Source organism: Pan paniscus, chromosome 3 (assembly GCF_029289425.2).
Source record: "Pan paniscus chromosome 3, NHGRI_mPanPan1-v2.0_pri, whole genome shotgun sequence".
Classification (NCBI taxonomy): Eukaryota; Metazoa; Chordata; class Mammalia; order Primates; family Hominidae; genus Pan; species Pan paniscus.
Window position 1 is genome coordinate 6,306,695 of NC_073252.2, and position 24,766 is coordinate 6,331,460.

At 51.3% G+C, this 24,766-nt stretch overlaps 1 protein-coding gene across 4 annotated transcripts in view; it reads right to left on the bottom strand.

Annotated features, from left to right (window-relative positions):
• JAKMIP1 (janus kinase and microtubule interacting protein 1) overlaps positions 1–24,766 on the bottom strand; it is a 177,091-nt gene that overhangs the window by 10,695 nt on the left and 141,630 nt on the right. For 3 of the 4 annotated variants that reach the window (XM_034951925.2, XM_057302029.1, XM_034951924.3), the window contains 2 exons: positions 21,074–21,136; positions 17,929–18,324 (listed from right to left, as the gene is read on the bottom strand). In XM_034951925.2, coding sequence (XP_034807816.1) covers positions 18,151–18,324; positions 21,074–21,136 — 237 coding nt within the window. In that variant the 3' untranslated portion in view covers positions 17,929–18,150. Of the gene's footprint in view, positions 1–963; positions 1,168–4,805; positions 4,884–6,325; positions 6,395–13,028; positions 13,095–13,999; positions 14,054–14,758; positions 14,861–17,928; positions 18,325–21,073; positions 21,137–24,766 lie in introns of those variants that run through there. The other variant, XM_034951926.3, reaches the window with a different exon arrangement.

Sequence of the window (24,766 nt, forward strand, 5' to 3'; positions counted from 1 at the left end):
TGAAGGCCTTGAGAAAAAGACTGAGCTCCCCGAGGAGAGGGGCATGCTGCTAGCAGATGGCCTTCAGGCTTGAACTACAACAACTCTTCCCTGGGGCTCTGGCCTGCCCTCCAGATTGTGAACTTGCCGATCTTTATCTACAGTTGCGTGAGGCAGTTCCTTAAAGTAAGTCAACCTCTTTCTCTCTCTCTCTCTTTCTCTCTCTCTCTGCCCGCATCCCCCTTCTTTTTTCCTTCTGTGACATCCCTCCCCACTGGTAATCTAGATCCTTACTATCTGGGTGACCTTCAGACACATGAGTTAACCTCCCTGAGCCTCAGTTCTCTCGTCTGGAAAATGGACGTCATAGTGCCTACCCATAGGGTCCGTGAGATAAAGGATCTGCAATGCAGGGAGCCACTGCCCGACACATGGTGAGCGCCCGACAAATGCTCTGCATGATGCTGCTGCTTCTTTCCCTTCCCCGTCAATCAGGAGTCATGAAGCCCTCAGCTCCCCATGTGCTCAGTAGCACATGAAACTCACAAGCAACATCGAACCTTGGAAGACATTGAGGTTTTCAGACCTACAACTGGTACAGATTCTAGGCCCAATGCTCCAATGAGCCGCCATCACAAAAGGTAGCAAAAAAGCAAACCATTCAGCGGATGCCTCCCCGTAACCAGCATCTGACCTGGAAACAGCGTGCAGATGCTGGAGAAGGAGGGCCGAGGGAGAAGGCACTTTGGTTTGGATGAATGTTTCAGCATTTGCTCTTTAGAATGCCCAAGTGCCCCACGTCTTGCCCCGTCACGGGGAGATATGACGGGCATCTATGAAATCTTGCTTCTTGGAAACTTGCTTTACCACCAACTCTCCCTGGAATGAGCCTGGGGCACTCAGAGGCCCATCAGGGTGCCAAGGTGCACACAGGACAACAAGGGTGCCAGGGGTGCTGTGGGCACAGCAGCTGTTGCCGCCTACCTGCTGGGCCTGCTGCAGCAGCTCCATGCGCTCCCGCAGGATCTGGCTGTCGAACTCGCGGCTCTGCCTGAGGATCTGCCTGCGCACCTTTTCCACAGCAGCCTGCAGGTCCTCCCGCTGGCCCTCGCTCAGCGCCTCACCGGCCCTCCGCCCCGGCTCCTGCTGCAGCGCTGTGTACAGTGTGGCCTCCAGGTCTTGGATTTTCTGAGGACCCCAGATCACACAGACAGAGGAAGGTCACAAGGAGGTGGACAGGAACCACCAGAAGGCTGCTGCCAGTGGAGGCAGAGCCAGGGAGGGGGGTTTCGGGCAGGGAGGGGCAACTGGCAGGGGCCAAGCACAGGGCCAGCAGTGCCCGGGGGAGCAGGCTGTGAGGGAGCAACTCAGCCCGCACACTTGTCATTTTTTACTCTATTCAAGCCAGATGCCCCTACTATGCACAAGAGGGGACAAAGGCAAGAAGAAAAAGTAATCATAGCATTCCCTTAAGATGCATGACTCAAACAGAGGTGCAATTCACCTGGGTTTTATTTCATCCTTGGTTTCCAATTGGCTCTCCTCACCCTGGAAACAAATCTCCCCTTTTCTAATGGGTGCCAATGGGAAAATATGTCTGGATTTGCACACATTTGGTTTTCAGCTGCCTTAAGAATGCAACTCTAGCCCAAAGCAAATAGTGGCAATGTTTTAATTGCCCCTAACCCCCAACAAAAGCAAGCCACCCTTTTTGGCAAAGCTGAATGAGACATTAGTGACCAACTGGGGATCCTTGTGAAAGCTGAGCTGTCATCATTACAGGATGTTACTCCTTTTCACAGCAAGACACTTAAATATAGCTATCTTATGGGAATGTCTAAGGACAAAAGAAAATTACCTCCTTTTCTGCCTTCCTAAATCCCCACCCACATTCCTTACTAAGGAGCAGCTACTTCTCTCCCAAAGAAACTACAGGTGGTATAGAGAAACCATGAGTTTCAATAGAAACATGGTACTGAGGCAGAGGTTAACCATTAGCCCTCCATCACCGAGGCAGAGGCTAACTGGTAGCCCTTCATCACTGAGGCAGAGGTTAACCCGGTAGCCCTTCATCACCGAGGCAGAGGATAACCCAGTAGCCCTCCATCACCGAGGCAGAGGCTAACCAGTAGCCCTCCATCACCGAGGCAGAGGTTAACCCAGTAGCCCTCCAACACTGAGGCAGAGGCTAACCCAATAGCCCTCTTTCACCGAGGCAGAAGCTAACCCAGTAGCCCTCCATCACCAAGGCAGAGGCTAACCGGTATCCCTCCATCACCGAGGCAGAGGTTAACCCAGTAGCCCTCCATCACTGAGGCAGAGGTTAACCCAGTAGCCCTCCGTCACTGAGGCAGAGGCTAACCCAATAGCCCTCTTTCACCGAGGCAGAAGCTAACCCAGTAGCCCTCCATCACCAAGGCAGAGGCTAACCGGTATCCCTCCATCACTGAGGCAGAGGTTAACCCAGTAGCCCTCCATCACTGAGGCAGAGGCTAACCGGTATCCCTCCATCACCGAGGAAGAGGCTAACCAGTATCCCTCCATCACTGAGGCAGAGGTTAACCCAGTAGCCCTCCATCACTGAGGCAGAGGCTAACCGGTATCCCTCCATCACCGAGGAAGAGGCTAACCAGTATCCCTCCATCACTGAGGCAGAGGTTAACCCAGTAGCCCTCCATCACTGAGGCAGAGGCTAACCGGTATCCCTCCATCACCGAGGCAGAGGCTAACCCAGTAGCCCTCCATCACTGAGGCAGAGGCTAACCCAGTAGCCCTCCGTCACCATCAGGCCACTTGCTCTTCAAGTCTCCTCTGGCTTCTCCCTGCTGGGATCCAGGCCCATCAGGCCAGACTGATTTTAACCAACAAACATGATCACCTTCAGCTCTGCCCACCCCAACAGTTGCCCTTGGGGAACTAGAAGGCTGGAATCTGTTCCCTGGCAGAGCTGCAGGGCCCCCAGGTGGGCTCCACTTGGAGCAGAGCTTGCTGGTGCCTGCAGGCTCACCCCTTCTCTACTCAGCAGCCGAGCTCCCAGGAGACCCCTGCGTGGCCAGTTTCCAGATAGAAACGCACCACTCGATTCTGGAAATCCCGTTGTGGGCCTGCCCCACCTCACTCAGCTCAGTGACAAAGGGACATAGGCTTGCATCTGGCACCTGCTGTCCTGGCCCCAGCATGGACACATGGCCCTGTCACCCTCTCAGAGCATTTCACTTCCTGACTGTTCATGAGAATCCAGGGGCTGCGTCAGAACTCCTGTCTACCCATGCAACTGAAATCCCACTGGGAGCACAGTGCCCATGGCAGGCTTTCAAACACTCCAAGTGTGAAGGTAGCTTCTATATGGTGGCAGAACCAGCATGCAGGGGCCTCTTCTGCAGATTCAGCACTCTTAGGGGCCCCTCAGGCCTTCCTGAGTTGGTGCTTAGACAAAGGAAGGGTGGACCCCAAGGTGTTCCGAAGTGTGTTTTGGGAAATGCCAGTTCTGCAAGATGTCCCTTGAAAAAACGTCCAGTGATTCACTGAACCTGGCACACCACTTGCTTACTTTCCTCTCGGAGCCTCAACTCACCCTTTAGCATGCTAAGACCCCAAGAAGTCCTTCAGAGTTTTCCAACTTTATTGCGCTACGCTTTGCGGGACCCTAAGTTCCATCTAAAATCACATTCCTTGGAGTTTTTTGGGAAACACTAGGGAAGAACAGGGATGCATGATGGGGATGGCCCAGCCTGCAAGGTGTTTTCAAAAGCACCAAGCCTGGACCAAAACACGAATAGTTACCCTCAACACTACTGAAACGTCGTGTAACCAGAAACAATAGCCCAGAGGGAAATGCCGTGTCTTGATAAGGTTTAGTTCATTCTGATCTTCTACATCTCCTGCTCCTAGTCTCAAGGGATTCAAGCTTCACAGCCTCGACAGGAAGGGACAAGGGTCATAGCTAGTTGCACCGGCCTTCATGTCTAAATCTCCTGTCCATTTGAGCTAAGCCCAGGCTACCTGCTCTCTGTCTTCCTGGAGCCTGTCATGGGAAGTAGAGTTTTAAAGTCATTTTTTTTTAGTGATTGGCTCTGCATTTTGTAGGTGCAAACCCATTTTTGTAAAATTATTTTAACTACAAATGATCTGGGCAGAGATTTGCTCAAGACTCTGTACCACGCTAGCTTCTTCCTACAAGGAATGACATTGAACTCTAAATTCTCTCTCCTGCAGCGACAAGTTTCTATGATCTTACTCAACTCCCCTCCACCCCCAAGGAGAATTTCTCTCGTGCCAGGAGCACTTAGCTTTGAGTGTGAGGACACAGGAGTTTGAACATCATCCCACTGTACTTTAATCACCAGGATGCCCAGACTCAATTTTGCAACCCAAATGCAGTATTACATCCGACCTTATACCTCGTCCCTTCGGTTCTGAAAATCACCTGGCTTCATCTAATTGCTTTACCTGTGCATTCCTTTGTGATCATCTCTTTTTCCTATTTATAGGAAAACTTGCTTTGGGACTTTAAGTCTAAATATTTAAGTAAAATCAAACATAAAAGAAATATAGTTTCTTCTCATTCATCTCAAATGATTACTAGAATTTAAGAAGCAAGTCTAAGAAAACCATTAAAGTAACTTTGAATATTTTTGAAAATCACGATTGATTTGGAAAAAGGGACAGTCTGTACGGTCATTCCAGTCACAAGGTGGAGATGGCATTTTTATCACTCCTGTTTGGCACTGGGGAGCGCCCTAAATGCAGTTTCAGCCCCAGAGGAAAAAGCAGCCTCTAATGTGGAGTCTAAGAAGCCAAAGTGTCAAACCCACTTCTGGTCCTACCAGGTAAGCCTGGTCAAGGGCTTGCTTCCGGTAGTCGAGCTCCTCTTCCAGGTAGCCCTTCTGCCTGCTGAACAGGTCCTAAGAAAGAGGGAGGCGCCATCAGGGACCAGCGTCAGAACAGGAATCCATGACAGCTTCAGAGCCCGTTTGCTAGAGAGTGGCAGTCTCACCGAATTGGGGGCACTCAGATGAGAAGGGACTTGGTGGTCTTCCCCGTTTGCCCCCACGTGAATCACCCAGCAGGAACCTCACTGACCTGGGGCACCCTTGACAGCCACACCTGGATCCTTGGTGAAGACTATCCCATTCCTCCTGCTTCCCTGCCTCTTGGGTACCTGACTGTAAAGAAGGGACCCACCTCAAACCAAGGCGCAAGTCACAGGAGTCCTTCTAGGTTCCTCCTGCTACATCCTAGTGGCCCCTGAAGACTGTCTTCATGGTTCCCAGATGTGGCTCTTCCTTCCTGCCTGAATTGCATCACCCACCTCCCGATTGGTCTCACTGAGCACACTTCTCCCTGCCTCCCACATACCTGGGTCACTGTCTAAGACCCTGCAAGCATGATCTCTCCAGGGTGCAAATCTCTTTTTATGACTGATTTGAGGGTTTCAGGGTTAGAATTCATCTCCTGTAGCCACTTCGTTTTATAGACAAGGAAGGAGAGAGCCAGGGAGGACCAGAGCCTTGCCTTAGATGCCACAGTTCAGTGATGGCAGAGGTGGGAGTAGAAATCCAGGCCTTCTGGCATCAGTCAGGGCTCTTGCCACACCACACCCTGCTCCTAGGCCACACTAGTCCTTCCACCTTCCTCCTTCTCCTCCCATTTCCATTTCTCCTTGGAGAACTCGAATTGGCCTTTGACTACTCAAGAACCACGTCTTCTGGGAAGCCTTCTCTGTCCTCCCCAGGCTCCCCATACATTCATAGTCCCAGTGAATAACCACCACCACCACTTATCAGGTACCCAAGGTGCCAAGCACAGTGCAACCCTGGTTATGTATGTAGCATTTCTCATCCCACAACCCAGCAAAGCACAGACTGGAATTTCCCATTCATCAATGAGAAAACTAAAGTCCAGTTTCCCAAGTTTTCACGGCCAGCAAAGATTTGAGCCATGCCCATGTGTTCCTAGAGTCACTGCGCCAGCATTTCCATATCTGGGCTGTGTCTCTCCTAACATCCTCATGCTGCATTCACGTGAGCTCATGAACGCATGACCCTGCAGGTCTGTGAGCTTGCTCCTGGTGGCAGGGACCCCACTTATTCATTACTAAGCCTCTAATCCTGGCATAGCACCTGGGACACAGCAGAGGCTCTGAAAATATGTATTCGATGAGTAATTGAGCGAGTGAAAGAGTAAGTAAATGGGTGACGATTACTTAGAACAACCACTGGGGCAAAAGCAAAATTGAGAAATGCATGCAAATCATTAGGAAAACACATGCAAAGACTTCCTGCAAATCAACCTCTCTGAGCTCTTTGAACCCTCTCCCCCACCCCCAGGCAGTCAAATCTTTTACCTTCTCCTTCTCCAGGTCCAGCATCTTCTGGGTCAGGGCGGCCTCGGTCCCCTCTATTTGCTTCAGCCACTAGAAAACAGCAGGGACAGGACGGGTGCAGCAAAGTGAGCGTCAGAACCCAAGGGGCTGTGGAATTTCACAGGTGTGTGAATTTCATAGATCGGCTTCCTCAGAGTGTGCTCAGGAATGGGTCAGGTCATGGCACACACATGCCTGATCTGTGGATGGCGTGGTTGTGTGTGCATGGTCCAGCCTGCATGTGCAGGAGGTCTTAGGTGTGAATGTGACATGTACGTGGTGTGGAAGCTGGATTCAGAGCCTGGATGGACCCGAGTGTGGGCGGCTGCGAGTGTGTGCAGCAGAGGAAGTGGTGTGGTGTAGCTGATGTCAATGAGTGCCTGCTCTGTGCTGATGCTTCACACAGGAGACCTCATCTGACTCTCTTACGACCACCCCAAGCAGTAGGCAGCGTCACCCCTATTTTGCAGGTAAAGACATGGAGGCTGAGTTAAGTCACTTGTCCAAGGTCACACGGGTGCAGAATGGAGATTTGGAACCCAGCCTGCAGGATGCCAAAGCCACTGCCCTCATCCCTCCAGCAACGTGAGTTGGAGCAGCCCAGAGTGCCTGGTGCCACCATGAGAGGAGGTGGAATCACACACAGGGTAGGGGGTGTAGGAGCATGAAAGCAGGGTTCATGCCAGGACATGAGGGCGCAGGCACGGAGAGTACGGGGTGAACAGGCGGGGCGTGCACCTGAGCGGCAGGTAAGGGAGTGGGAGCTCTGTCCACGTTCCCTCTGGGGTCTGGGCTGGGGGTGAGCACGGAGGCAGGTGTCATACGTGGATGTGCCTCTACGAGGAGCCCCTAAAACAGGAGGAAGTCCAGGCCAGCACAGGGTGGCTGCCCTGTGGGGGAGGGCTGCGGGGAGGTCAGGGCACCTAGGTGTGTCCAGGTTTGACAACACCATTGACCTCCTCATTGCTAAGGCTGTCGGATGGCCTCCCACTGCCAGGCCCCAGCTGCGGAGCGCCCTCTTTCCCGACCCCAGGCCCCGCTGTAGAGTGCTTTTCCTGCCACCAGATCCCGGCTGTGGAGCACCCCCTTTTCTGACTCCAGGCCTTGGCTGCAGAAAACCCCCTTTCCCGACCCCAGGCTCCCCCAGCTTCCTTGTACTCCTTGCTTTCCCTCTCCTCTGGCGGCAGCTGGTCACCCTCGCCAGGTCACCCTGCACTCGTGAGGTCCTGGAGCCCTGCCCTCGGCCTTCTCCACCTTACTCTGCCCTCCCCCGGGATCCACCCTCCCTACCCTCTCTGAAATGTCTCATACCCAGATCTGCCCTACCACGCCCTGTGTGCCGCTGCCTCCTGCACCCCTCTACTCCCAAGCCTCAAGGCATCTCCAGGGCCTGCCAGGACCCCTGATGGGGAAGAGTGCCCCCTCCTTCCTTCCGTCCACTTCCAACATATTGGCTTTGCCTCCTTCTGGTTCTCAAACCCACCCGCAGCACTCCCTCCCCATCACCAACCCCCCATTCCCCTTTCAGCCCCCAGGTTCATATCTGAATCCTCCCCACACACCCCAAATTCCTTTCTGCCCCCCAGCCAGCAAGTTCCCTAAAAAACACACATGGGCTCATGGAACATTCCTGTTCTGCTCAGAGACCTCCAAAGACATCCCAGCACCCCCGACAACACTGGCAAGGCCCCAGTGTGGGGTGGCCCCTGTGATGCTCACAGCCTCATCAGTCAGCACTCTCCTGTCCCCACTGAAATCCCAGGCCCTGGTCATCCTAACTACACATAGCTCCTCGAACATGCCCAGCCTTTCCATGTGCTGTCCCTACCTCTCCTGGCCCCAGCCTCAGCCCCAGGCCTTTAACAAGCTAGCATCACTCAGTCTTCAGGCCCTGAGCTAGCTGTCACCTCCTCCAGGAAGCCTACCCTGCTTGAGTCCGTGGGGTCAGCTAACCTCCATGGTGCCCATGTCAGTCATCTTGTGAATGCCGGGTCGTAGCACTCACCTGACAAGCGCTGTTGTCTGTTTCACCCCTAACCCCACTGCCCCCCTTGAAGGTGGGGACCACATTTGCCTCCTGTTGGACTTCCTTGCCTGGCACAGGGCTTGACACAAGCCGGTGCCTAATAAACTTCTGTTGAATGAAGGAGAATCAAGGCTGTGCAGGTTGGTGTGGTGTGTGCTGTCTAAACAGAGGGGACTAGAACTGATCGGCTCCTGCCACAGAACTCCTTCCCTAACGTCACAGTGAGCTCGGCCCCCAGTACGGGCTCTGTGCCAGCCACGGTGGCAGCACCCAGCACCCTGTGCCAGCCGCGGTGGCCAGCACTTCCTCAAACAAGGCTCAGACAAGATGTGTGGTTTCTTAGAAACAGATAAGCATATTTTGGATGGGGAGTTACAGGTATTTCAGTTTTAATATCCTCATGCAAGCAGTCATAAAATGAATAAAATTAAAATGGGAAATCCAGGTTTGGATGATTACAACATGCTGCTCTCAGAACGGTTTCTGCAGAACACAGAGTTGAGATTTGTTGCTGCTGTCGTTTAAAAAATTGCATATAAAAAATAAATTTAACAAGACCTTTTCAGCAACGGGGAGAGAACATGAAAGCAGAGAAAGCTGGCCATGAGGACCCCCGACCACGTGAGATCAGAAATTTAATATCAAAGAGTTTGGCCAGATAGCTGTGGAGCCTCAGTCACTCCTGGGAGAAACAGCGTTCATGGTTCTGCTCCAACCCCAGGAGAGGGGGTCTCAGGCTGGGGAGGAGAAGTGAGTCCACTCACAGGGAGGTGCTGATGAACTGAGCAGCCTCATGGGGGCAGCATGCTGCAGGGTGGGGGCTGCTGTCTGCGCCCCGCCTCCCAGGGCCCCTCAGGTGCAGAGCCTGGATCCCCTGCAACTGGTGGGGCTCATCTCTCCCCTCTCCCTTTGGGGATGGTCCCAAGGCTTCGACTCAGGGCCAACTATTAGAAAGTCAGACTATGGCTCAGACCTATGCCTCATTCTCCTATCCATCGTTACTAGTGAGAACACGGCCTTTAAGACATTCCCACCTGGTTGAGGCCGGTGTCTTTTTCTCGATCCACTTTGAACTTGAGGGAGAAGAGATATGACTGCTATGATTTATAAACCCTCCAATGTCTCACGGTTCAGTTTCTCTGTGGGGCACGTGCCATGTGCCGAGGTGAGTGAGACCTTGCCTGATCCTATACGTGGCTAACCAGAGTGGGGCTGATGGGCGCCAGGACGGATGCCTGTGTCCTGATGACTGGGCAGGGCCTCAGTGGGCGGAGATGAGGAAAGCACGTGCCCAGGGCAAGATGCTGTTTGTAGCGAAATCAACACAGGCACATCATAGGACATTCCTTCAGGTTGCACTTCACCTACACACTAAGAAACTGGCTTCGAGGCTGGGTGAGGTGTCTCATACCTGTAATCCCAGCACTTTGGGAGGCCAAGGCAGGTAGATCACTTGAGGTCAGGAGTTTGAGACCAGCCTAACCAACATGGAGAAACCCGTCTCTACTAAAAATACAAAAATTAGCCGGACGTGGTGGCATATGCCTATAATCCCAGCTGCAGGAGGCTGAAGCACGAGAATCACTTGAACCTGGGAGGTGGAGGTTGCAGTAAGCTGAGATCGTGCCACTGCACTCCAGCCTGGGTGACAGAGTGAGACTCTGTCTCAAAAAAAAAAAAAAATTAATGCCTCTAAGGGAACATTGACATTGACTTCCACTTATTCGGATACCCGTATGGAATGACAATTTTTAAAATAAAGAGTATTTAGTGGAGCAGGGGTTAACTGGGGCCTGTCAGCAAGCCTTCCCTGGCAGTGACATTGCAGGTGCCCGCCCCCTCTGCAAACTTCCCTGCAATGCCTGTCGGCTCTAGGGTGACCAGCTTGTCCCTGTTGGCCCACGACTGTCCCTGTTTTAGCACTGCAATTCTCACGTCCCAGGAAAGCTGTCAGTCCCAGGCAAAGCAGACCGTCAGTCCCCTAGTGGTCCTGCCAGGTTCTCAGGGGGTCCTGCTGATGCAGTTCCCACCCCACATGAAGGTCCACTTCTGGACCTGAGGAGCTCTTACACCAACATCCTCTCCAAGCTGGGAGGAGACGAGCGGCAACACCCAAGCTTACTGGACCTTTATCCACAGACAAATGGCAGGGCCAGTGTCTCCTAGAACCCAACCTGAGAAAACTCTGGTTTAAGTCTATTCCTCAAAGACGCGGAGCTGGGCACCTCTGTGCCAGGCTCAGAATCGGGGCCCCATAACCGTCAGTAGGGGTTGTGAGGGCCTGGCAGGCTAGGGCGACTGGCACAGCTCTCTAGCGTGTAGGGCACAAGGCACAGCACCAGGCTGACCAGCTTGGGGAGGTTGGTGGTCAGGGGCAGGCGGGCGGCAGTGGGGGTGGGCAGGGTGCAAGCGGGGAGGTGGGCAGCTGCCAGGCGAGCAGAGCATGGTGAGGGTCAAGGCAGACAGTGGCCGGATCCCAGACAGGTTCCACCTCCTCAGCTGTCCTAGAGGGCTGCTAATCTCACAGATGCCCAGAGGATGAGGAGCGCTGGGGACCTAAGGTGCAGGCCTGGAACACCTGCTGTGGGTCGGGCTTGGGGAGGGGTACATCAGGAACGGCTCAGGTGGGAGAACTCAGCGCACTGCAGAGGGCTGCTATCACTGAGGCTGAAAGCCTCCTGCCAGCTGGCACCCTGGCCCTCCAACACCCTCTGCCCTAGCCCCAGGACGAACCAGCCACCCTGAGTCACCAGCAGGTTCCTGATCCTTGCTCACCCGGTCCACAGGCATTGACCAAGCATCTCCAGGAAGCAAGCATGGCCCCAGGTGCTTGATTGAACCTGATGGCAATGCCTGATCCTACTGAAATATGCAGCCTCCTGGATTCCGACAGACACTGTGAGCCACCAGGATGCTCAGTGTCATGGCTGAGAGAGACGTGGTGAGAAACTGGCTGAAACCCCTGCAGCTGGCACGTGGTGTGGCCAAGACCCAAGCCAGGAGAGGCCTCCCCGACATCAAAGCAGACACTGGTGGATGTGACATCTCCACATCTCCCAGGGCCGTGCTCAGCACTTGACACTAAGATGCTCTTTCTCAGTAAATGTTCCAGTAGATGTTGAATAAGCTGAGTCATAAGTGTTTAATCAGCACTTTGTGTGACTACACAGAGCACCGTTGGAGGAGCCTAGACAGCCACGGAGGGTTTTGCTGCTGGAAAGGAAGGTGCTGAATGTGCTCCATGCGCCCCGCCCCGTGCCTGCACCTGCACCTGATAGCCACCAGCCGGCCAGGTGTGAGTCATCCCCGTCCCGCGGTTCACCTGAAGACACAAGCTCAGCCAGGTTTAGTGATGATAGGAACAGGAGAAAGCTGAGTTCCAATCCTCTCACTGCCTACCAGTGTGACCTTGGGCAAGGTTTGGCCATAAGTCTTGTTACCAACATTTAGTATCCTTTACTTGATTGAGGGATTGAACAGATGCCCTGGGAAGGAAACTATTTCTATTTTAAATGCCCTTCCAGCAATTCTGGAAGGAATCCCAACTAAGATCATTAAGACCTCATCACTGCAAAAATAGCGTTTTAAAGTTGAACCCATTTGCTTTGAAAGGAAAAGGTCTTTAGCCACAAACAGTTGTATATTTCTAACACACCATAAACCAATATAAAAGGCAAACAAATCAGGAATGTGTTTTGTAACAAACAGGTCAAAAAGTTAGTATTTTTAATATGTAAAGCACTCAGAGAAGTCAGTAAGAAAGACAATGACAATGAATACATATTTGTCAAATGAATGAATGGATGGATGGGTGAACAAATCCAATGGAAAACCCTCAAAATAAACGCAATTACAATTCACAAGGAAGGAGAAGAAAATAGATAATACACATAAAAAACTCAGTATCACTAGCACTCAAATAAAAATTAAAACAATGACGTGATACGGTTTTCACCATCAAATGGGCAAAGTTCTTTTCAGCGGTAACATGCCATGTCAAGCATAAATCAACAACGTGTAAGGCTGCAGGTAGGAGGGTATCTGGTGCCGCTTTTCTGGACACTGTTTTGACAATGCCAAAGTCCTTCAAGACATTCTTACTATTTGGCCCAGTCATTCTGCTTCTAAAATATATCTTATGGGCATATTTTAAGACGTAGATAGAAATTTATGTGTAAAAAATGTGCAGTTTACCACTGCATGATGGTAGAAAGAAATATATAACAGCTAAGAGGGGCTTAAGTAACTAACAGTATAACTGTGTGATGGAGAGATGCACAGCCATTTAAACACGTTTATGAACCATGTTAAATGGTATGGAGGATGTTTCTAAAGCCTGACGGAAAACTGGATGTCAAGTATCATTTCAACTAAGTTTAAAAACAATGGACGCAGGGAAACCACTGGAAGGAAATACACAAAAGTGACAGACTGTTTCCTCCACCGGGTTTTGATTTCCTCCTGCATCTCTGGGTTTTCTACAGTGAGCATGTGGGACTTCTGTCATGAAGAGAACGGAAAGGCATGCATGTGCACGTGCAGACGCAGACGGACTGGAACGCATGCTCCCACGCAAAGCAAGACGCCAATGTACAGTTTCTTGTATGGTGCTGGGAAGCTGGGACAAGGTGTGAGCACAGAAATGCCGCTGGCTTCTACCTTTTCACACAGGGCAAGCACAGTTCCAGCTTGGATTATTGCAACCTGTTCTTCATTTCTCAAATTCTAAAACACAAAAATGGGCAAGGGCATTTGACACTGGATCCCAAATCCACGTGCAGACAGTCAGCACCAAGCAAGTTTTTTGTTGTTGTTGTTGTTGTTGTTGTTGTTTGTTTTATTATGTTTGTTTGTTTTGAGACGGAGTCTCTCTCTGTCACCTGGGTTTGAGTGCAGTGGTGTGATCTCGGCTCACTGTAACCTCTGCCTCCTGGGTTCAAGTGATTCTCTTGCCTCAGCCTCCCGAGTAGCTGGGATTACAGCAGCTGGGATGCACACCACCACACCTGGATAGTTTTTGTATTTTTAGTAGAGACAGGGTTTCGCCATGTTGGCCAGGCTGGTCTCGAACTCCTGACCTCAGGTGATCTGCCTGCCTCAGCCTTCCAAAGTGCTGAGATTACAGGCGTGAGCCACCATGCCCCGCCAACACCAAGCAACTTTCCTAGCTTCTCTCCGAGCTGCACCCGAGGGTCAGCTCCCTCTCGCTAATGGGGCCAGCGCCTCAGGCAGACAGCTCCTGTCCCTCTGGTTGGGGACATTTCACAGAGTGGCACTAAGCTTTTGTGAAACATGGCTACATGCAAGCTCATCTTTCAGGACGGCAAAAAGATCCCTTTCTGATTTCAGCAATCTCGTGTGACTCCACCTGCATTCTGGGTAGGGGTTCTGAGGCTTTCCCGTCCCCTCCTCACTCAACAGGCCAGGGGAATCTAACTTCGGAACCCCACTTCTGACGAATGCCAACCCCACCACCCACACAGGAACATGGCCATACAAAAGCCTTACATTGTACTTCTTAGATCTCTTACATCAGAGAGAAATTAAAAACAAAACAAAACAAAAGTCACACAGAATACACCCAGATCAAAACAAGAACACGAAAGCAGAAACCGATCGCTCATAGTTACCCCGTTATCGCCAAGGATATCTAATTTCTTCATAAGTTCAGAAACATTCACATCCTGGAAGAGATTTCCAACGTTCATTTTTGTGTGAGCTACAGAGACCAACCATACCAATTTCTAGGGCCACGGCCTTTCCTCTGGACAAGACACCGCGCTCTTTCTTTTCTTTTCTGGCCAAGTTTTGCGCCCAGCCGTTCCTCTGGGGAGTGAGGGAGAGAAGGCATAACTGCTGCTCATTTGCTGAGTGTTACACCAGCACAAACACTGCTTTCTAGAAAGGCCATGGAATCGGGTGAGTCAGGACGCTGTCCCTGGGGCTGAGCAGGGCTCTAGGACACGGTAAACCCCGGGCCCTTCTAGCAACCACAGCCACCATCTACAGAACCTTGCTGCATGCCAGGCAGAGGGCCAGGCACTTGGAGTCTGTTCATGATTTGTCATCACCCCAGCTTCACGGTGTGGGTATTGTCATTTGGATTTCATAGCGAAGAGGCTAAGGCTCTGAAAGTTTACAGGCCAGAGCAGTGGTGGAACTGGGGTTCACACTCAGGGCTATACGCCAAGCCTCTGCTGTTTTAAACATATGGGTCAAAATAGAGTCACATTTGGTGACCCTTTAATAAATGGACAAACTGTGACTTTCAACACAAGGGGTATCTCATGAAAATCAACTCTATCCCAGCACTCCCCCTTTGCAGCTGAGCCGGGCACTGAGCGAGCCCTTGGCTGGCATTCAGCAGAGGCACCCCCCAGGCACGCTACCTTAACTCCTTCCTGGTGACAGAACAGCTGGAGAGCGCTGCTGTGGTTCTCGGGGAAGGTGGTGATTTGGAGGTTAAATGCTGGCGACCTCCTCTCTCTCTCCTGGGGAAAAGATTCGGTTTAAAAACAGAATGTGACCGGATTATTTACCACTTGCCATTTTCCCACGTTACTCAGCAAAAACCAAGGAATTCCAGTGGGCACAGATGTTACTAAAAAGCACGAGTTCGGACTAGAAGCAGCCTCGTCCGTGAGCTACGACGTTTTCACGCCTTCCCATGCAGCAGTTCTCCATGGAAATGTGTTTACTTCTTCCCTATTCATCTAGGGAGAAATGGTTAACAGGGTACCATGGCTTTATCCATTGTGAGATCAAAACCCAGGAAATCACAGAATTACAAAATTTAAAAAACACAGTTGCACTAAATTTGAATAGATAGCAAAAGCCACCAACTATGGTTTATTACTCTGTGCCAGGCACACCACTCTCCCGTCTAATCCTCACACAACCCCAGGAGGCAGGCTCATTGCTTTCATTCTGTAGACAAAGAGAAGGTGGTGGCCCAGGGAGGCTGTGTCTGAGGTCCCACGCTAGCAAGCGGCAGGGCCAGGACCCCAAAGGCTGACTTTCTTTCTTTTTCTTTCCTTTTTTTTTTTTTTTTGAGAGGGTGTTCTGTTCTTGTCGCCCAGGATGGAGTGCAATGGCACAATCTTGGCTCACTGCAACCTCCACCTCCCGGGTTCAAGTGATTCTCCTGCCTCAGCCTCCCAAGTAGCTGGGATTACAGGCACGCGCCACCACACCGGGCTAATTTTGTATTTAGATTTTGTTTCTTTTTTAGTAGAGACGGGGTTTCACCATGTTGGCCAGGCTGGTCTTGAACTCCAGAGACCTCGGGTGATCCACCCACCTCGGCCTCCCAAAGTGCTGGGATTACAGGCGTAAGCCACCTCGCCCGGCCCCAAAGGCTGACTTTCTGTTCTTTCCAATACAATCTGCCAATACCATTCACAATTGTTTTCTGAACCACACTAACACAACAAGTGATCATTCTACCCCTGCCTTAGACTTACAGCAAAGCTCAATTAATTACTAAGGGAGGAAGAAGAGCAAGCCTTTTCCCAGAAGAGGTATTTATTAATCATACATAAATGACAAGTTTTTAAAAGGTCGGGAAAACCTAATTACTTACAGGGCTAAAGCACAGTGGCAGAACAGGACTCAGGTCTCAGATGTGTTTCCTGCACAGAATGGACTTTAAACACTTTAGCGATGGACAGATTTGACATGGTGGGGCAGCAGAGAAGACCTTTTCAAATTACACCTTTAAATCAAACTGCTTTAGTTTGAGCAAAGTTACGGTAAGGTAAAAAATAACACGCTTTGGGCCATTCTAGCAGAATCTAGCTACAGAACCAATGGGCTTCTTGAATAATTCTACTAAGAGATGTAGCCAAGAGAGGCACGAATCTAGACGGCAGGGCTTAAGAAGATGCTCTGGGGTGAGACTGAAGGAAAGAGGGAGGGCTGGGCACTAATTCAATCAATTTCCATGAAGCCCTAACCTGACTAACCTAGGTTTGAAACAGTCTAGTAAGAAAACCTTATTTCCCTTATTAGCCAAAATTTAAAAAAATAAAAAACAAAAAACAAGCAAAAAAACAAATTTCATGATGGTTCCATTCCACAGATGCCTTTCTACCAGCAAATTTACTTAAATGGCGTCCCCATAGAAAAAGTGGCCCCCAAAACTCAGATTTTATATGAACAAAAGTCATTTTGTAGGCCGGGCATGGTAACTTATGCCTGTAATCCCAGCACTTTGGGAGGCTGAGGCAGGTGGATTCCTTGAGGTCAGGAGTTTGAGACCAGCCTGGCCAACATGGCGAAATCTGTGTCTACTAAAAATACAAAAATTAGCTGGGTGAGGAAGTGTGTGCCTGTGATCCCAGCTACTAGGGAGGTTGAGGCCGGAGAATCACTCACACTCAGGAGGCAGAGGTTGCAGTGAGCCAAGAGTGCACCACGCCACTGTCCTCCAGCCTGGGTGACAGAGCGAGACTCTGTCCTAAAAAAAAAAAAAAAAAAAGCCATTTTGTTTCTGGTGGTTCTGAAGGATGGTGGAGACCATTAAAGAAAACTCTAGTAAACTGGGTAGTGCTTATAGAATTCTCATGAGAAAGACTCATAATAAGGATTTGTGAAAGGTTCTCTAACAGCGGCAGGAGTATTAACAATGACCTCACATAACTTCCAATTCTGTCGCACAAATAAAATGCTCATGTCATGCTGAGCCAACAGCTGAGTCACTCTTGGTGTGAGAAATACTCAGGCCACAGGTCCCTGCCCACACGACAAGGTACACACGGTCAGTTCTAATGCAGACAGAATTGTAACTCAAGCCGGGAGGAGAAAACAAAATTGGGGAAGCCACAGACACTGTGAAGGTGCTCACTTTGAGGGTTTCACGCATGCAAAGGTTTCAGCTGAGAGACAGCAGAGCTGCGCCACTACAGGTGCTTAGAGAAACTCATCACAAACTTAAGTGATGTTTAAAATGCCAATGATTTTTCAACAGAAACAAAAAAAAGGATTATGAAGTACCATGAGAGCAAGGCAATACAGTAACACACCCGAGGTAAGATTTCAGCTGGAAGCAGTAAGACCATTAGTATTCTTTCACTGAATCTCACTCGGTGCATTGGGGCAGTTCCTGAAGGAACAGGATTTTTACATGTGAACAGCAACTGATCTCCCTCCAGTAGTTTTGAGGTGCAGTTTGAGTTGCAAATAGTAATTTCTTTAGTCCAATATTGCTGCAATGCCTGGGTCTGTATTTACTGGATAAAAGAGTTTGAACAACGTAACTAGTTTTCTTAAACGCCTATGCAAATACATCCTTCTACCCTGTCTTTACTTACCTTGTGTTTACCTTGGCAAATAGAAAATGGGCCCAAACTGGCATTAAACACATTCTAGAGTCAATTGCTGGCTCAGGTCAGACTCTGCTATTTCAAAAGGTGAGATTTACTGCATGCAAGATCACTTAAAAAGGTGTGTTATTAATTGCAACAGTGCTTCCGTCTGGGTGTGCAGAATGCGTACCCGGTGACTACGCATGCAGGAAAGAAGTAGTTATGGAAATGAAACACAAATAAAAAAGGCAAAATATTGCAAAAACAAATTATTTTATTAAGTGCAAAACAAGCCATAGGCAATAAATATATTAGCTCTGGTACATGTCCATAGACTTGGGTGAGCACGCTCTCCAGAACACATTAAGGCAGTGAAATTATTCTGAACATACAGATTTAAAAAAAAAGAAAGAAAGAAAGAAAGAAAGAAACTATAACATGTCCCCTTTACACATGCTTGAAAACATCTGAGAGCTTTACATGAATTTCAGTTTGGGTTCAAAGAGAATGTCTGCTCCGTTTGAGAGTTTACAACAGATAGAGTCTCTTACTTCGAGTTCTAGCACTCTGAATTCTAACAGCTCGTTCTGATCCTTGGCGTCTTGCATTTCATTCTTCAGCTGGTTCTCTTCCATTTCCAGTCTGTAAATCTAGAGCAAAGATACCTGCGGATTAACAGGATGGGTGGGAGCACTGGGGTCCCCTGGTCACAGGCCACCTGACTGAGTGGCTGGAGGGAAACAGAGGACCGGCCACGGAGGCAAGGGGCAGGAGAGGGCAGGGTTTGCAGCAAGCAAACGAATGAGGTAGGTGCTGCAGGTCCTTTTTGCTGATGCGGCTGGAAATGAAGGAGACAGAGGCTGGGCCAGGTTCACCCCTGCACCTCCGAGCCTGGCCCAGTGGAGTAGGGGCTACGTACATATTTGCTGAATAAATGAATGATGGGGAGACTGAGGCATGGAGCTATCAAGTCCCTTCCTTGAGGCCAAACACTGGGAAGCAAGAGTGCCACACCCAAAGCCTGTCCAGGTCTTTCCAACTCAAGCCCCACCAGATTCAGCCCACCCAGACAGAGGCCCAGCCAGCTGCGGCAGGGAAGCCCCCTCCTGCTTCCCCACGGAGCTTGCAGAAGAAGCCGTAAAGGCAGGAGTTCCCTGAGAGCGCAGATCAGTGTGGGAAGCGACACCGCCTGCATTCCAGACCCAGCTGGGAGACGCTGGATCACTCAGCCCACTACTCCAGCCCTCACCTTCTGTCCAAGAAGGGAAACAGCAGCACCCATCGCCTGGCAGCAGCGAGAAGTCACTAAAATAACGCATGTACATGAGGGCTTTGAGTAAAGCCTCATAGCACCATTACAGAAGGCTAGAGGGGGGCCCTCTGCCAGGTGATCCCACCCCCGGGAGACCTTTAGAAATGGGATGAGGGGGTGAGGGTTTTCTGCGGCTCCCAGGATTTAGTGAACAAGACACCAAAGATGCTAAAATTCTCCCGAGGCCTGGGGTTGCTCGCGGTCCCAAATGCCCTTGTCCCAAATGCCCTTGAGAAATGCAGGGAAGGGAATGGGGCCACATGCTGGTTAGCAGCAGATTGGGGGCTGGGCCAAGGACCCCCACCAGGGCCAGGCCAGGTTCCTCCAGTCCTGGTGCCCCAGGATGCTTAAAAGCTGAGGCCTAACCTAGGGTCTGGCTGCACTTACTTGCAACATCCAGAGACAGTGGACTGGAGGCTGCCAGGGGCCGGGAGGCAGGGCAGAGGGGGGACTGCACATGGGCAGGAGGGGTCTTTATCAGGCTGATAATGTTCCAAAACTGCATTGCGGTGATGGTTGTGCAACACAGCAGATTTACAAAAAGAAAAAGTGAATTGTACACCAATAAGGAAAAAATAAGCTACGATTTTAATTCCAAAGCATTAGAGGTACTCCCCAAGCAGACTCTCCGAGAGCTCTGGAAAGTTCCACAACCAGAAAGAGAAGAACAGAGGCCCAGTTCCCATTATGGGTCAGCTGCACTGGGCTGAGATGGCCTGAGGATCTGCCCAGGGACCTGACTCAGGCGCCCACCACACCGGTGGTTGAAGGGCTCTGGACCACAAAGCCACAGCAGAGGCGGCCTGGAGCCCAGTGTCAGGAAGATGGACCAGCCCAACAATAGGCCAGCCCTCCCCATTTCTGCAGGTGTCTCCAGAGGATGGGGCAGCCCTCCCCATTTCTGCAGGTGTCCCCAGAGGTCAGGACCAGCCCTCCCCATTTCTTCAGTTGTCCCCAGAGGTCAGGGACAGCCCTCCCCATTTCTGCAGGTGTCCCCAGAGGACACGGCAGCCCTCCCTATTTCTGCAGGTGTCCCCAGAGGTCGGGGCTGCCCTCCCCATTTCTGCAGGGTGTCCCCAAAGGACAGGGCAGCCCTCCCCATTTCTGCAGAGTGTCCCCAGAGGTCGGGGCAGCCCTCCTTATTTCTGCTGAGTGTCCCCAGAGGACAGGGCTGCCCTCCCCATTTCTGCAGAGTGTCCCCAGAGGTCGGGGCAGCTCTCCCAATTTCTGCAGTGTGTCCCCAGAGGACAGACCAGCCCTCCCCATCTCTGCAGGGTATCCCCAGACGTCAGGGCAGCCCTCCTCATTTCTGCAGGGTGTCCCCAGAGGACAGGGCTGCCCTCCCCATTTCTGAAGAGTGTCCCTAGAGGTAGGGGCAGCCCTCCCCATTTCTGCAGGGTATCCTTAGAGAACAAGGAAGCTCTCCCCATCTCTGCAGGGTGTCTGCAGAGGTTGGGACCTGTCCTCCCCATTTCTCCAGGGTGTCCCCAGAGGACAGGACCTGCCCTCCCCATTTCTGCAGGGTGTCCCCAGAGGACATGGCCAGCCCTCCCCATTTCTGCAGGGGTCCCAGAGGTTGGGGCAGCTCTCCCCATTTCTGCAGGTGTCCCCAGAGGACAAGGCCAGCCCTCCCCATTTCTGCAGGGGTCCCAGAGGTTGGGGCAGCTCTCCCCATTTCTGCAGGTGTCCCCAGAGGACAAGGCCAGCCCTCCCCATTTCTGCAGGTGTCCCCAGAGGACAGGGCAGCTCTCCCTATTTCTGCAGGGTATCCCCAGAGGTTGGGGCCAGCCCTCCCCATTTCTGCAGAGTGGCCTGGGAAGACAGGCCAGGCCTCTCCATTTCTGTGGAGTACCCAAGGAGGATGATCTAAACCAGCTCTGCAGACCTGGTCCCAGAGGATAGAACCACAGACGTGGCTTTGATTCCATGTGAGGAAGACATCTCTCCTCATGGGAGGTGTGCAGGACCCAAGGCCCTGGTCACTGGAGTGCCCAAATGGCGCTGGGCACGACCCCTGTAGTCTGAGCAGGCCCGCGGGGTCCCAACTGCCCTGCGGCTCTGTGCTTCCCTGAGGTGGGGTCACGCACCTTTTCCAGCAAGTCTTGGTTTGTTCTGATGAGCAGCTGCTTCTCTTCAACCCACTTGGAATCCTAAGGAAAAGCACTAAATATGGTCACATTCATGGAAGCAAACAGATGGTCAAGTAACAAACTTTTAGTGAGAAAGGTCACTTTCTATGAAACTGACTATGGAAAGGTCATAAAAAATGACAGCTGTGATGTGTCCTCATTGTCCCTGTCCACTTTTAAATCCCAAAAAGAGAAACGGCTGGTTTGTGGGGCATCCCTCCTCCACTTCGTTCACGTTCCCAAAAGCACAATGACTCCATTCTGTCAGTCTAATTAACAGAAACATGGCTCCAGGGTGACTGGTCCACACTGGCAGACCCTCCACGCATGCGGAAGGCTGACCTCATACCCCGCAGACTGGCCAGAGCCACACTGACATGCTTTTGTTCATTCCACTCTCTCTGCCTGCGACGCCCTTCCCACGTTTCTTTGCCTGGTTGTATCCTCTTGCATAAGTCCTGTGAGCACACGGCACCAAGTCCATCTTGTCGCTGTGGCACCCTGAGCCTGGCACAGTGCCTGTCACACGGGGACAGGGGGACTCTGTGAATCCCGGAATGGATGGATGAAGGAATAAGTAAAGGCATGGGAAGCCCTCTCCAACTCCCTCCTCCCTTCTCTGCTGGTCAGCCACAGAGCTGGGGCTGGGCTGAGGCCCCTCCCAAGCACCAGGCTGGGCCGGGCTCACTGAGTCTTGTTGTTCTAGGATGCTGAGAAGCAGAGGCCTGGCCTAGGGTCTGGTCCCAAGCACATGGAATGCGCAGAAGAGGCCCTGGTTGCCTCCAGGCTTCTGTCTCCCTGGCACCTGGCACCTGCACCATCCTCATGCTGATCCATGTGTGGGCCTCACCAGGCTGCGAGCACCTGTGAGGAGTGGCTGTGCTCCACCCACCTTTTGTCTGTGGCATATTGTGGCCAAAAATGGCTGCAACACTCCCTCCCACCTCTGTGTGCACCCCCTTTGCCATGTGACTTGGCAGCTCCTCCCAGCAGGTGATGGGGTCCATTTCTTCAACCTCAAAGCTGGGCTGGGCCATGCCATGCTCTGGCTACTGGGATGTTAGCAGAGGTGACCTGAGCAGAGGTTTGGACCATCCTTGGTCCTTGGGCTTGCCCCCAAACCATGGGGAAAGAAGCCAGGTGGGCCTCCCTGAGGTGGAGGCACCTGGCCGGGAGCTGGCAGTCTGTGCCCAGCCTGAGCCCAGCCCAAACTGCTGATCCAGAACTGCGTGCAAATAGAATCCCTGCTGTTCTAAATAACTAAGTGTTGGGGTGGTTTGTTACTCAGCAACAGCAAACTGATTCGGCGTCCCAGGTACCAGCACTGGGCCTGGCATAGGTGAGAGTTCTGGGAAGTGCTTGCTGGATGAACGGCCACAGGCTCTGCCTCAGACAGGTGCCATCCTCCAGCAGGCATGGAGGGCAGAGCAGGCCACACAGAGAGGACCTACCCCCCTGGGGGAGGCTAAGTGTGCAAAGTAGAAAAGTTCCTCTTCAAAGTTTCCCTTCTTATGAAAGAATAAATCATAAGTGTTAAAAATAATAGTTTCTTTTTAAAAACTAACTTCCTTCAAGCCTCCTTGCCTTTATACTAATAACTCTTTGTTAAGCCCCTCCTATGTAGCTGTTAGATATAAGGGAATAAGTACATTCTATGTCTTTGTACTTTAACTTGCTCAAGCATGTCCCAGCTCACAGCTTATGTCCCTTCCTTATTTGGAAATGTTATTACTTCTCTAAGTCTTTTCGCAAGCAACTTCCTCTTTTCCTTTGTTCTCTATTACCTTTACCTATCTAGAAAAGTTTTAAGTTATTAGTCAATTGGGTCTAGCTTAGACTGGGAGGTCCAGTTCCAGCCAATGGAGACAGGACACAGCAGTAAGGACCCAATGCATAAGGAATAAATATCCCTGCTTTTCTTTGTTCAATGTGCTCTCGTGGCAGGACTGCTGACAGGCAGCACCCTTTCTGCAGAAAGTAAAATTGCCTTGCTGAGAAAACTTTTTGTCTGAATGCTAATTTTTCCTTGCAGTGCCAAGGAATAAGCATTTACTTACAACTCTAAGTTAGTTATAGACTGTGATCAGGCAAGTTACAGATATGTGGGCTCAGCCTGGAAGAGGGAAACTGAGGCTAGCAGCCTCAGGAAAAAAAAGCCTTATCATCTCGCACCTGGATTTCTGCCCCAGCTACTCCTGGGTTCTCCTCTGTCCTCCTGCTTAATGTGTTAGGTATTATTATTAGCCCCATTTTAAAGATGAGGAAACTGAGGCACAAAGAGATTATGTAACTTGCCCAAGGTTATGCAACAAGGAAGTGGCAGAGCTGCCCTCTGACCCAGGTGGCCAGCTATAGCATGTGAGCTCTGCATCACGATCCCACCACATGGAGGATGCAGACCACGGTTTAGAGAAGCCATTCCAGAGGGCTGGGCACTCACATTCCCCCACGCAGTCCATTGGTAAAATCTGCTGTGGTGACCTGCTCTGTGCCAGGCATGCATGCTGGTCGCTGGCCGTCCGCCTCCATGGGAACCTCAGTCTCAACCTCAAGCCCTGGGGCAGCCATTCTGAGCTGCCAGCTTTGCAGCTTTGCAGCTTTGCAGTGCTCTTCTGGAGCTGCTTCTGTTAAGCCGCCTGGAACCTCTTACACCCCTTGCTTCACACCCGCCTCCTCCCACTGTATCCCACCAGGCCTAGGAACTGTGGTAGACCTTGCCTGGCCTCCTCAGCCCCCCATAGATGCCTCTCTGCAGGCGGGGGTGGGGGTCACCAGACACTCCGTCTGCCCACACCCTCCTTGGCACCCTCACTGTTAGTGGGGCCACGTGACTGATGAATTTTGCTGAGGCAGCAAACAGCCAAGCAGAGGAAAAGTTCGAGATGGGGCAGTTCCAAGATGGTGGTGCCCCCCTCCCTGAATCCCTGAGAGGCCCTTGGGAGAAACAGGAGTGTGAACAGAATACATCTTGTCACATGGAGCCAGGGAGACGTTCAGGTTATGTCACCACAGCAGCACTTCTGACACAGAGGAGGCCGACCCATACGAACCTTCGCATGCCACCCCGAGAGGCCAGATTTCCACCCAGAGCCCTCTCTGGCTCCCCAACTCCAGGAGACAGGTCTAGGCCCAGGCATTGCTTTTCTGCTGTGTCTTACTGTCAACCAGCCTTGCCTAATCAAATGCAGTGGATGGGTAGGTGCAGTTGACTCTAACCTGAGCAGCACAGGACCAGACTGTTCTAAGACACAATCAGAGGCCAGAGGTGGGGCCTCTGCAATAACCCAGGGTTAGTCATGGGTGCTGGTTCATTTTCACAATTAAAATCTTGATAGAAAATGACAGCTCTTCTTCAGGTTCAAGTCAAAAACAGCTTTGATCACACCTTTGCTTTTGGAATTACCTCTTTTTTGTGCATTTGGCAAACAAACAAAGAAAAGGCCAAGTTAGAATGCCATACCTTGTTTTGATTTTTTAACTCGGCACACAGGTACAGTAGGAAGCACATTCGTGCCTGGGTTCTGCTAGTGTTTTTTCCTCTAGCGTCTCTGGAGCTCCTGATCCAGCCCCACAGAACGTCCCCCTTGGCACAAGGGCGAGCCCCAGGGATACCACCAAGGGGACAGAAAGGCAAAGATTCACAGAGCACAG